At 34.1% G+C, this 12932-nt stretch overlaps 2 protein-coding genes across 3 annotated transcripts; both read right to left on the bottom strand.

The window, feature by feature from the left end:
• LOC116114249 (acyl-acyl carrier protein thioesterase ATL3, chloroplastic-like) lies at positions 1 to 2224 on the bottom strand. Its single transcript, XM_031400407.1, has 5 exons — positions 1980 to 2224; positions 1782 to 1882; positions 1160 to 1269; positions 635 to 730; positions 1 to 548 (listed from the first exon to the last, which is right to left on the bottom strand). Exons 1-5 carry the CDS (start codon positions 2162 to 2164, stop codon positions 429 to 431), a joined length of 612 nt encoding a protein of 203 aa, XP_031256267.1. The 5' UTR covers positions 2165 to 2224; the 3' UTR covers positions 1 to 428.
• A 2870-nt stretch (positions 2225 to 5094) lies between these two features.
• Positions 5095 to 6453, bottom strand: LOC116114255 (transcription factor bHLH75-like). 2 transcript variants are annotated; one of them, XM_031400415.1, is made up of 6 exons: positions 6126 to 6453; positions 5920 to 6039; positions 5771 to 5836; positions 5611 to 5679; positions 5452 to 5529; positions 5095 to 5362 (listed from the first exon to the last, which is right to left on the bottom strand). In XM_031400415.1, exons 1-6 carry the CDS (start codon positions 6381 to 6383, stop codon positions 5270 to 5272), a joined length of 684 nt encoding a protein of 227 aa, XP_031256275.1. In that variant the 5' UTR covers positions 6384 to 6453; the 3' UTR covers positions 5095 to 5269. The 2 variants fall into 2 exon arrangements, with proteins under 2 accessions (XP_031256275.1, XP_031256276.1); XM_031400416.1 differs by having other exon boundaries at positions 6162 to 6453.
• Positions 6454 to 12932: the final 6479 nt, after the last annotated feature.

Here is a 12932-nt window from a genome sequence, read left to right as displayed (position 1 = left end):
TAAAAATAATCTCACATTGCCAAACACAGATGACAACAGTCAAATGGTATCTCTTGCATGATTACATATTGCATAAGCGTAAACAATTTCAAAGGAAACAACAAAATATAATCTTCTACAAGAAGGATGCAAGCATTTGAGCTCCAGGATGATGATGTCAAAATCAACATCTTTATTACACAAACAAGTATAAGGTTAAAGAATCAATCTTTTAAAATCCTCAAATCATGGCCGATCATTTCCTCCGCCACCCTTTTTTCTTTTATCCCAAGAAAGTTGTCAGATATTGCTAAGCAAGTATAATTAGTTTTGTAGAGTCCAGGTTTTTATAAGAAGCTGAAAAAGGTATATTGTGAGGGAAATGTACTATCGGTTCCAGCGGGTATATAGGCAAGAATTTTGTTGAAAAAGTTCTTTTTGCAATTAAATCAATTAGAATCTTCATGGCGAAGAAACTGAACAAATTTAGATCTCATCTCAGGTGGAATACGGACAGGGCGATAATGTTTGTCAAGCCAAACTGCTGTGGCCTTTGCCTCCAAAATAGGCTGCACAAAACATAACAGAGCACTGAGCATCATGGCGGTTCATAAAAACAATGTAGAAGTTCAGTTCAGGGTTGAGAACGACAAACCTCTTCATTTGGCAGCTTAAAAATGAAGTGCTCAAAGTATAAGCGAGCAGCCGATGAGCCAGAGATCCTCACCTTCACAACAAACTTATCTCCACTCTGGTTGCAAATGCACCATGTGGAAGGATATAAATAAGATCATTGTAATTATGGAATTTTTGCCATTAAGAACTAAAATGGCAGCTATGAATTGAAGCAAGCATATTGTGCTAGCACTGAAAATCTTTTGTGGTTAAGCAAAAGGCAATCTTTTCCAAAGATGGTCACTTCAATTTAAAGTTTCAAGAGGGACAAAGATAAGTATTTGTGTTCAATGATTTTTCCATGAAAGTCATTCTTATTCCTTTGACAACCCAATGCTAATATTAATCACTTTAGATCCACAAGTGCCCATGTGAGAGAAAAATAACCAACCAGGAGTATTTTGTACTTACATGAGGTTTAGTTCCTCATAATACATAAGTAAATTGATATATACAACTAGATAAAAGGTTTAGTAATCACAGATTTAAAGATCAGAGGGCATACTCTTAGAGGTGAAAGGAATTTGAGTGACAACTCTGATAGGGCCAATGCATCACCAGTGCGGGCAACTGCATCACAATCGATACCAATCCTTTCCAAAAGCTCATGACGACCTGAGTAAGAAATTGAAGGAATAGCACTCAATCCACATCAAGACTGACGAAAAAACTCTCCATAATTCTTTAAAACATACATGAGCACGTTTCAAAACCAAGAAACTCCTACCACCTCCTTCATTTAAAACCATATTAATCAAATTGTTTAGGAACTTAAAAAGAAAATGCATTCAAAAACAAAATCTCCATTGTTGAAAGCACCCAAAACATTTCCTCTGTTGTCACAAACTTAACATCTAAATCAATCCTTCTCTAAAACCCAATTTGGAGCACAAGAGTTCACTTTTCATAAACTATAGAATGGAAGCTGAGATCTACCAAATCAGCCCCTGCCTCTTACCACCCACTTAGAAGAAACAAGTTTGAACAATTTTAGGTCAACACGAGCCAATCAAATCCAAATCCAAATACATCAACTGGAATTCTTATCTAATTCTCTTCACTAAAAAAAAAAAATTCAAAACAAAAATTGGATACATTAAACAAGAATCAGTGAAAAAAATTCTTACCATGTTGACAATAACTTGCATAGACAGCATTATTCACAACTCCATATTGATCCAATTCATAATCCCGGACTTTGAGCTCAATATCATGAAACTCACTCATTCTACGAAACGTTATCAAACAATAATAAAAATTTAAACTTTACGATAAAAATGCGAACTTTCCAAGAAAAGTAATAAGCCCATAGATTTTTTCAATACCCTTTGCCAGCTTTGAGGTCAACAAATGCAGAGGGAGTGGACTTGGCGGCGGTCACAGTGGCGAGTGATCGGAAATGGCGAGGAGGCGGTTGGCTCATTGGGAAAGCAAGTGGTGGAGACTTGACACGTGCGGCGGCAGGGAGTGCCACGTGGAGGGGGGAGATAGAAGCAAAAGCCTGCAACATCTCTTGACTGGCGATGGTGGACAAATTAGAAGCTGGGCGTTCAAAACCATGCGAGTCTGTTTAACTACCACTTGCTACCGAGGGAACTTTTTCTGGTTGGGTTTAGTTGCTAGAAGGGCAAAAATGTAATTTAACAACCACTTCGCCATTACATTACCTTTTTTTTTTCACCATCACTATTTTGGTTAAAATAACTTTTGAAAAAATTACCAACTTAGTAGTGGATATGAATAACCTTTCAGGGGGGTTTGGTTGGGGGTTACGTGGGATTATTGAGGTTAAATTATCTTATATTACTTGATTACTATGTTTGGTTTGTCAAGTAATATAAGATTCTTTGGGTAAATTTTTAAACCCCCCTAAGTATTGTAAGATTACTTGGGTAATTTTTTTTTACAATTTTATCCCTTATTAATAAAATTTTAGGACAATAATGCCCTTATTTTTTAATTTATTTACATGAATCTTGCTTTTACCATTTTACCTAATTTAATTAATTTTTTGGACAAAATTACCTTTGAAATCAAAACAAATTTCAGCTTACCCAAGCCATCACCCTTACCCCACTTGCTACCGCCTGCCACCAGCCAAACCACCGCTGACCACCGCAGGAAGTCATCGGAAGTCACCTGGAGTCGTCGTGAGTAGCTCACCATGACCGTGAGGCCCCAATATGGTCGTTTCTGGCCATATTGATGGCCGAAAAGGCCATATCGAGAGCAGATCTGACCGTTAACAGCCAGACCCTTGGCCTTTATTGGCCAAATCTAGGCGAGATCTGGTTGTTAACGACCAGATCTATTTCAGCTGGAAGAGATCTGGCCTGATATAGCCTAATATGGCCATTTTTGGCCATCAATATGGAAAAAACGACCATATCGTAGCCTCGTGGTCACGATGAGCTACTCACGACGACTTTTAGAGACTTCCGACGGTGGTTTGCGGTGGTGGCGGGGGGTGGGGGTGATTTTGTCATAAATAAAAGTTTTATATAAGCGGGGGTGTTTTAACTTAATCTAAAATATTGGGGGTTAAAAAAACTATTCAAAAATTAATAATAAAATTAATATTATATTAATATTTAAAAAGAAGGCAATTTAGTAATTTAAATAATATATCCACCAATTTATTCCCCCTAACCAAACATATTAATATAACATACCCACTAACTAACCAAACACATTTTCATAAAGATTCCAAATAATCTTTAAGGTAATAAAAGATTCCAGTAATCCAACATTCCTTGAACAAAAAACTTTTATATAAAGGATATAACGGATGTTCATATAATTAGTAATTTAAAGGTGCGTAAATGCTATTCATATTTGGTTTCAAAAAAAAAAAAAAAAGTAAAAGATTTAAGCATACGAAACTTTAATGCAGAGTGTTATGTTTAAAAAGTCGGGGCTGACGTAAGCTTACATCAGTAAGCGCCAATCAAAGTTCAAGAAGGTTTTGCGCCGTTCAGGAGCTGTCACGTCGCCTTATGACAAAAAGAGTATGGCTGTCACCAACTTGACAGATTCAGGTCTTACTTATAAGTGAATTAGGGTCGCACACATGTCCAAGCTTGAGGTAATTTGAGTATATTTCCTAAGTTATAATGGGACACAAGGAGAACTTGCACGACACCTACCCACTTACAGATTTGTAATCATTACCTTAAATTCCTCTATTATATATAGAGGACTCCCCTTTTCATTTTTGGGATTCTAAGACTGAATCCTCATTCTGATTGTAATCTTTATTTTTAGAACAAAGATAACCTAAGAGAAAGAGACTGACTTAATATTCAGTTATTGTACCTTTGTTCGTTGTTTGCTATATGCGACCTCCTGTAATCTCTCATATATAAAATAACAATAGATGTAGGATTCGTTTTAAGCATTCGTATCACTTTAAAAATCATCTTTCATTTATTATTCGGTCTTTGCATTATATTATCATAATTATTCACGTATAATTTCCAAGAACTGCTTAGTACTTTGCACGTGCGAGTCGTTGGTGTCAAAATCTGAGCATCAACACAGAGAATCTACACTTATAAATATAGAAGGGTTTAGGATTAAATAAAAGGAATTTTTTTTTTTTTTTTAAGAAAATTATAAGATCCTTTTAAATATATATAAAACAAGATTTGTGCTGAAATGTGTATATCTATCGTGAAACAGAAGTTGACATTATCTTTTCCAAGATTTGGTACTTTCAATGGTTAGAGGTACTAAATTAAATTCTTCATACTTCTAACTAACAGAGTGGCTGAATCTGCCCATTTAATTGAGTCCTCAACAGCTGAGAAGTCTCCTTCAAGGTATTGATAGATAGAATGAATAAGATTAGAATCTACATACTTATTATAATTGATAGTTAATGAAAAGTGATATCACATAATCCTTTAGAATTCAAATTGGAAGGACCCATATTGGTTTTTTTCTGCAGTTTATTACTATCAGTAGACTGAAATATCTATGATTTTGGTCTCTTTTCACTTAGAACAAGATGAGATATGTATTATATACTATGACGATGTGAAAGGACAGTGTGAGTTTCTTTTGTCCTTTCAAATTAAGGGCAAGGAACCCACCCTCCTGATAGGTCACTCATTCTCTTCATCAATGGCTCTATTGAAACTGTCTAATCTACGTATCTCAATATCTCTGAGATGCAATGTACCTGCCTTTTCATAACCACCATTTCTCAACCATTCACTATATAATTCTCTACCAATAATCATACTTTTGTGAGATCATCTTTTATAGCCAAGATTTATTACTATTACGAGAATAGAAGAGCCTTTTACAACAGGATTTTAATACTACCGTGAAAAACCATTGCAGAAGTTATTCTTTCTAGTAATTTATTACATGAACATAAAAGAGATACAACACAAATCAGAAACTCAGATCAATCTCAAATATAATAATAAGAAGAAGAAAATACAAGATACTGATATCGTTTCGTTTCGTTTAATGATTATTTCCATCAGTAGTCATGGATGGAATATCAGATATACAATTTTTTTTTTTTCCCCCTTTTTTGCAAGTATATGGAGTTTTATATCTAAGAATGAAAGTAAAAGCAAATTATATTAAAGGATGAATGATTTCAAAGAGACCATGTAGAGTGGAAGGAAGAAGGGCCTCCATACCCTTCTCTCACCATCCTCTCCATCTCTCGTGCATCATAGGCATATGTTCCCTACAACATCACAATTGCATTAAATAAAAAACTCAATCGCTCTAAAACAAATAAATTAAACTAAAATATATATTTATTTTCTAATTTACCTGCATGGTTTCTGTAGCATCGAGCTCCAAGTTGAAGTCATAATACATGCTAGCTGCTGAAAGCTTCATTGACAGAAACTGGAAGCAGCATACCAGAGAATTTGTTATTCAAACTTTAATGTAAACAACAGAAAATGAATTTCTTGATTGAAGACCAACCTCAATTTGATTCTGCAGAGACCGAACATAATTTATAATTACATCCAACATCACTGCCATTCCCATTGTCTGCAATTTTATTCATAAAATGTAACATTCATTAAATCTTACACAAACAGAGAGTATAATATAATTTTTTTTTTTTTTTTTTATTTCTTACCTTGTAGCATCCTGGAACGAGGTCCTGTAAGCACCTCAACCTTTCATTTATTTTCTCTCTTCTTACCTAACATCAAATAAGAGCTAAACGTCAGGAATACCGAGTGTCCGCAACTGAGAATTTTCATATACGAGAAAAAATATTTATACCCTTTCTGCCAAACTGTGACTATCAGTAGCTTGACCTCTTTTTGCTCTCACATGGATAACTTCTTTTGGTTTCTCCGCCACTTTCTCACTGTTTCTCTTTCTTTTTCTTCCACTCAAGCTCTGCAAAAATCAAACAGAAAAACTATTACTTTCATTCTGCAGAAACTAAAAATCAAGAAATTAAAAAACAAAAAGCTCCTCTTGACCTCATTATTTGCAGAAACAGGAGGAGAAAAATTCACCAGGCTGTCAACAGTATGCGCCGGCTTCCGAATCCTGCTATCAGGATTGAAATCGCCTGCCAATCCTAAACCTGGCACACCAGTTTGGTCTCCAGGATGTGTAAAGCTCTGAATATTATCGGTAAAGTTGATGGCAAGCTGAGTCTGTTGATGACCAAAGAAGCTGCCATTAGAAAAAACCATGAAGGCGTTATCAGGATTACTAGAGTTCTGATTCTCCATTGCACTCTGAAGTCTGAAAGGTTTCAGAAACCTCAGGTGATGAGAGACTCAAAGGTTTCAGAAAACTCTATGAATGTTTTGATAGTATTTGTGCATCATATTTATATGCAATATATGAAATCTTCCAATATAAATATTTTCATATTTAATTTTCCTGATATGATTAAAAGGAAATAATGAAGGTGGCTATCTGATTGCCTCTTGTCAATGTGTTATAGATTGATGAGTATCAATGATAGGTCCACATTCAGTTGATAAATCCAGTAAGTGGGACCACTGCTTGTCTTTGATTGAGTATGGTCCACATCTAAGATTCAATCTCATTCATATGAAGAATTTATGGGAAATGACATAATCTTGATTTAAGAAATAAATTCAATTCAATTCTTAATTTGTTCAGAATTCAGCTTCTGTAGAGTTAAACTAGAGTTTGTCCAAATCCTCGCTCAAGAAATAGACCCTTCTCTGCAAGTCAAATCCTAAATCTCTAACCTTACAGCTCATTCTTAAATTTCGATGAAACAGGAGAAAAATGAATTCTGAAGTCACACATATCATTAAATTATGATAAAATTAATCTATACAAATCAGATTTTGTATGTCTTGAGATCTAAGCTTGCGTCGAGTTATTTAATTCAATTTATTCTTACTTTCCAAGGACGATTATTTGAAAAACAAAATCAAATCTGTGTGGAGTAAACTGAAAGTGGACAATATCTACTCAGTTAAACCTGAACTCTTATATGTAAGAAGGCTTGTAGCTTAGGTTAATTTATAAGTCTTCGGTTCTACCAAGTAAGTAGATGTGTTCCTGATGAAGGACGAAACAAATCTGTGCACGCTAAACACAACATCTTGGTGGTAATTGCATAGACTTTTATTTTCAACTAGAATTATCTTCTGTATGAGCTGGTAACATCTACCAACAACTTAACCATTTCAGGATGCTCATAATCTAGAGAGATTGTTGACAGTATTGACTAAAATTGATCTAAATTTGGAAATTTGCTGCCCAATTGAATGTCCAAGATTCTCACAATAAAAACCCTCCATGTAGGCCTGCTGAAAACTCCAATAAATATAAATTTGCTGCTTGAAAATCTCTTCCACTGAGATTGTTAGCAACCCAGAATAGTATTTTAACTAAATTATTTATGAACCACTGCAATGGGACTGTGATTTCTTTGTCAGCTTTGAATTGCATGGACGTTTTATATATATATATATATATTGCAGGTGCTTAATGTCAACTTTGAGTTTGTTCAAAATCGCCAAACCCATCCTCAATTGTTGGAACTGGAGAGTGGTTTTGGTTGACAGAAATTTTGCCAGAAAGTGAAAGAACCATATGTGATTTGAGATTGTCAACATCCCCATTAAGACTTCTTAATCTTACACCACTAATGCTTTTTCTTTTGATTAATTATTTATTGATTTTTGGTTTGGCCAAGTCTAGAAGAATTAGAGAGCGATAAGCATAAGGAACATCAAATTTATGAGAACGATCACAAAAGCAAAAATCGTTTGTTTTCTAAATTCGATTTTGAGTTTCAAACAAACGTCCAAAAATCCTTTGCATTTGTTTCGCATGCACGAATTCGAAACTGTAATCTCTACGAGTTCGAAATTGGAACCCCTGCCAAATCGTGTAATCTACCCTTGACCATGCATGTACCTCTGAGTGGGCTCAAACCTCAAACTTTGTCTAATCGTATAATTTTCGAGAAACGAGAAACAATGACTTTTTGAGAAACGAAAAGTAATGACTTTTAGTCATGCATGTATCTATGCGGGGGCTTAGATACTTATGATAAAGTGGGTTTGAGTTCAAAAGCTAGCTCAAGAAAGGAGGAGGTCCAACCACAAAATATTCAAACTCAAAAACTAACTCAAGGGAGGAGAGAGTTCAACTATATAGAAAAATTCAAGCCCAATACCCTCCCTCACACTCGGCATGCAAGGTCGAGTTCAAACTCATCATCATCTCAAACAAATGTGGTTATGATACCATGATAAAGTAGGGAGTAAAACTCACTCCCAAAAGCTAGCTTAAGAAAAGATGGAGCCCAATCATATATATACACCATAACGGCTCACTAACTTAGTGATGTGGGACAAATTCAACTTCAATAACCTAAACCTTGTGACAACAAATCACCACTTGACCTTCCGATTAAACCCTTGCGTGTTCTTATCCATAAAAAAAAAAAATAATAATAATAATAATTATTAGTTTATTTGAAGAGAAAAGACAGCAAAGAATACATAACAAGTATAGCATGGAAGTCACAATCCAAGGAAATGGACCATTGAGATTGTGATTGAATCAGTTCCATTGAAAATGACAAAAGTTTGTAAGAACTTGAATTCTGGGAAGATAGGCCATGGAAACTCAACATAAAAGCTAATGAAGCCAAACTTCAATTTGGCTCTCTTAAGAGCTTTCTTTTTTTGCCTTCCAACTACAGTATAGTTATTATTAGATAATGTTCAATGATTTTAAGAATACCCTTTAACTAACTCCAATAATTGACGGCTTCCAGTGAGGCCAAAGGACAATGAAAATGAGAGATTTCCATTTAAAAGCATGTGAATGAAGTAAGGGTATCGTAATTTGTTGGTTCTAATTTCATACACTAGTTTAGTTTCTCTTGGCATCTAATGAGACAGAGAGATTGAGTTTAGCTTTGGCATCAAATTTACAGTCTAGGAAAAAATGTGAAGTAATTCTAGGTAATATAAGGTCTTGCCATCTAACCACAAGCCAAGTGGTTAAAGAGTCGGATGATAAGATCTTAAGTTATCCAGAGGTCTTGTGTTTGAGTTATACTAAGTGACCATTTACCATATTTGTGGCTTATTTGATTCATTGGACTTGTATGGTATTCAATGGATCTCAAAAATTAATTGAAATACGTGCAAACTGATCTAAACACCTCAATTACCCAAAAAAAAAAAAAAAGTAAGGGCCCCTTTAGTACACAATTTTTCACTACTCTATTCCCTATTCTATCCAAAATACACATTTATTTCCTTATTCTCAAAATATTATTCTATAGTATTTAATTCTTTTTAATCCCCCTAGATTTGTTAATTTAACTAAACACCCCCCAAAACAAATTTTAGAAATTAACAAAAACACCCCAACAAGCCACATTTGCCAAATTCCAGCCACCACCACTGGATGCTGGCCGGAATCTGGTATAATAGCACACTACCTGTTGGATATGGCCAGTAGTGAACTGATCTGGCCTTTTTTGGCCAGATCAATCGTCGATCTGTTCGGAAAAGGCCAGATCTACGGCCAAAGATCTAGCTGTTGACGGCCAGATCTTTAGCTGTAGTCAGTTGTCAATGACGGCCATATATTTGGCCATTGTTGACGACCAAATGTAGCCAGATTTGGCCGTCAATGGCCAGATCTAGTTGTAGATCTGACATTTTCCCGCCAAATCCATTGTGGATCATGCTAGAAAAAGTTATATCGGTACTTGACCAGCCAGATCCAATTGATAGTGCACCGATAAGGCAACTTCAGCCACCCTTCAGTGGTGGTGGTCGGTTGTCGATATTTAATAAGTGGGTGAGAGTATTTTTGTTAATTTTTAATATTTTATTATAGGAGTGTTTAGTAAATAAACAAACCTATGGGAGTATTTTTGTTAATTTTTAAATCCTTCGTCATAATAACCATCCAATTTTATTTTTTTTAAATATTATTCTAAAAAGTATAGAATAATGAACCAAGTGTACCTTTCACTAATTGAATTGTTATGACTTATGACCAACACTGTTGCCAAAATGGCTAAAAATTGGGCCTTAGTAGAATTGGATCAGCCCTTGTAAAGTTCCAGTAAAGTCTGTTTGGGCTGAAAACTTTGGGTAATTGGCAAGTGCCCATGACTATGAAGACACTAGATATTTCCACAAGTTAGTATTAAAATAATATATTATAAATGTTTGAGAAAGTGTATTCAACAGTTGTCTAACTATGACTTTGATATTAGATTTCCGAGAAAAACAGTTTACCAAGAAAACTATTCCTTCTAAAGACAAAGTTTAAGCAATAAAATAGTAGCATCATGGACGTAAAAATCAATGACAATGTAATAGTAAATATAAGAAAAAGAGTGAGGTTTTTTAGTGTCATATCTAATCAAACACATTGACTTTAGGGTTCATCTTAGAACGACCAGTTAAGTTTCAAAACAATCATTCAAAATTTCACACATTATATGATTAGATCTTCAAGTTTAAGTCAAACTAGCAGCCAACTCAGGTTGGCAAGTGCTTCACAGCTACAAAATTAACGTCTCTCTCTTACCAGGTTTGCACATGCACCACCTCTCCTGTCAATGCTTAGATGACTTGACAGAATTGATCTTAACTTGTCAGATATGCAAACCATATTCATCATTAAAAGAATGTACCAACTTATGATATGGGTTGTATCTTTGACTATTAAGTAGTCGCGATAATCAAATACATCTATTCGTATTATATCAGTTTCATTATTAGATATAGAATTTATTTATCCTATCTTAATTATTAGGTTTTTGAAACAGTCTTTAACTATTAGACCATCAAAGAAATCCAATAGATCGATCTGATCTCAGTATTATATCAGTATCTATTATAAAATGTAAAATATACTTATGTACTAATGATAAGGTTTAGGATTTAAGATTTAGGGTTTAGGGTTTGCACATGCACCACCTCTCTTGTCAATGCTCATATGACTTGACAGAATTGATCTTAACTTGTCAAATATGCAAACCATGTTCATCAATCAAAGAAAACTTTTAATGATGTACAACTTATGATACGTGTTGTATCTTTGACTATTAAGTAGTCATAATAATCAAAGAGATCTATTTGATGGAGTCTACATAGATTAGGCACGCTCAAGCCTACTAGGTTATAAGAGAGGATAATCCTCCAATTCAACAAGGCCTTATTAGGTGATGAGTCAGGCCTACCTCAAATTCTATCACTATTTAGTATTATATAAGTTTCATTATTACATATGGTATTTATTAATCCTATCTTAATTATTAGGTTTTTGAAACAGTCTTTAACTATTAGACCATCAAAGAAATCCAATGGATCGATCTGATCTCAGTATTATATCAGTATCCATTATAAAATGTAAAATATGATTATGTACTAATGATATGAATTATAATACAATTATCTGTTCTCAACCATTAACTGTTTAAAATTGTCTTTAACTTTAACCCATTAAAGATATTCAATAGATAGATCTTAGAGTTATATTAATTTCTGTTATAAGATACGAGTCATAATACAGTTATCCCATCTCAACCATTAGTTTTCTGAAATAGTCTTTTAACTATTGAAATATTGAATGAGTCTAATGGATCCATCATAGTATTGTATCAGTTTCCGTTATTATAATATGTAAAATGTACTTGAATCAACATGTACTCAAAACCTTATCTTTTTCATTCATGAAATTATCATGTTCAAGGGTTTAAGTCAGCACACGCATGCGTTTATAAGGTCACATTTCTTTTGTCTTTATCTCATCTTTGTTGATAAATTATTGTGGGACTGTGTCCTGTGAACAACAAGCTGAAGTAAATGGTTGCTTTATGGATGTAAGTCACATGAAAAATCTTACCATTTAACATCAAGAAATAGTTAAGTGACAAAGACATCTTCACCATTTTATAAAGCTGTAGACTTAATATAGTAAAACCCTATCTTTTCTACTTGAACTCTCTTCACACATAGAATCCCCTTCAATTATTGATTCCCAGTCTATTCTCTCATCTTTAAACCCCGGACCCCCACTCCCTTTAGTCTTTGCACTTGAAGCTTTTATGCTCAATTTTTGATACCCTCGTGTCAGAATGTATAGTACACCAAATTCATTCATCTTTCCTCAAGTTTGCTCTTACGTGGGCTTTGTAAGAGATCTGACAAAACTGCTGATAACCCAACATGTTTAAACCTTAAACTAATCAGTAATGACAGTATATAGTCAAATTTAGCTGCATTAATGTGGGATTATTATTATTATTTAAATAAGCCACTATCTCAGCCTTTTTATGAAAGAGTTTAGAGTTGGAAGAAACAAGAAATACCTTGGAACTAGCAGTGTTGTTCCTTGAAGAATGCATAAACTTTATTCAAACAAAATGTTCAAGTGTTGCTAAATTTTCTAACAAACTTCAGTGCCGCCCAATAATTTCCACGTTTAGTTGTGTGATTTGTGCTTATAATATATTTTGTTTAGTCAATCACGTTTCTTTTAAAGGTATAATCTAGAAACACAAGAAAATGGAAGGAATCATTCCCCATAAGAAAACTGATTAAGAATTTCAGTTTCAAAGTATCTTTCTTCCCCTTCTTTAGGCTTTAAATCTCATTTTTTTTTTTGATACATCAACTTCAATCTACATTGTTTGACAATGAGTTGTTTGTAGTTTGCATAGTTCCCCAAGGAACTTATAATGTCCATTCAATACTATTATATATATATATATATTCCATTCTAAATTGTCCGATACTTTTGTTGTATTA

The sequence above is a fragment of the Pistacia vera genome, unplaced genomic scaffold, assembly GCF_008641045.1.
Source record: "Pistacia vera cultivar Batoury unplaced genomic scaffold, PisVer_v2 Contig704, whole genome shotgun sequence".
Lineage (NCBI taxonomy): Eukaryota > Viridiplantae > Streptophyta > Magnoliopsida > Sapindales > Anacardiaceae > Pistacia > Pistacia vera.
Note: the sequence above shows the minus strand (reverse complement) of the source record. Positions and strands in the feature narration are given on the sequence as shown.

Bases quoted from the DNA above. Each gene is read 5' to 3' on its own strand.
- LOC116114249 (XM_031400407.1), bottom strand. From the start codon at position 2,164: ATGTTGCAGGCTTTTGCTTCTATCTCCCCCCTCCACGTGGCACTCCCT. The intron at 1,270-1,781 runs GTAAGAATTTTT...TTTCTTACTCAG, and splicing joins TGCAAGTTATTGTCAACATG to GTCGTCATGAGCTTTTGGAA. The intron at 731-1,159 runs GTATGCCCTCTG...ATTTGCAACCAG, and splicing joins AATTCCTTTCACCTCTAAGA to AGTGGAGATAAGTTTGTTGT.
- LOC116114255 (XM_031400415.1), bottom strand. From the start codon at position 6,383: ATGGAGAATCAGAACTCTAGTAATCCTGATAACGCCTTCATGGTTTTT. The intron at 5,680-5,770 runs GTAAGAAATAAA...ATAAAATTGCAG, and splicing joins TCGTTCCAGGATGCTACAAG to ACAATGGGAATGGCAGTGAT. The intron at 5,363-5,451 runs GTAAATTAGAAA...GTGATGTTGTAG, and splicing joins ATGCTACAGAAACCATGCAG to GGAACATATGCCTATGATGC.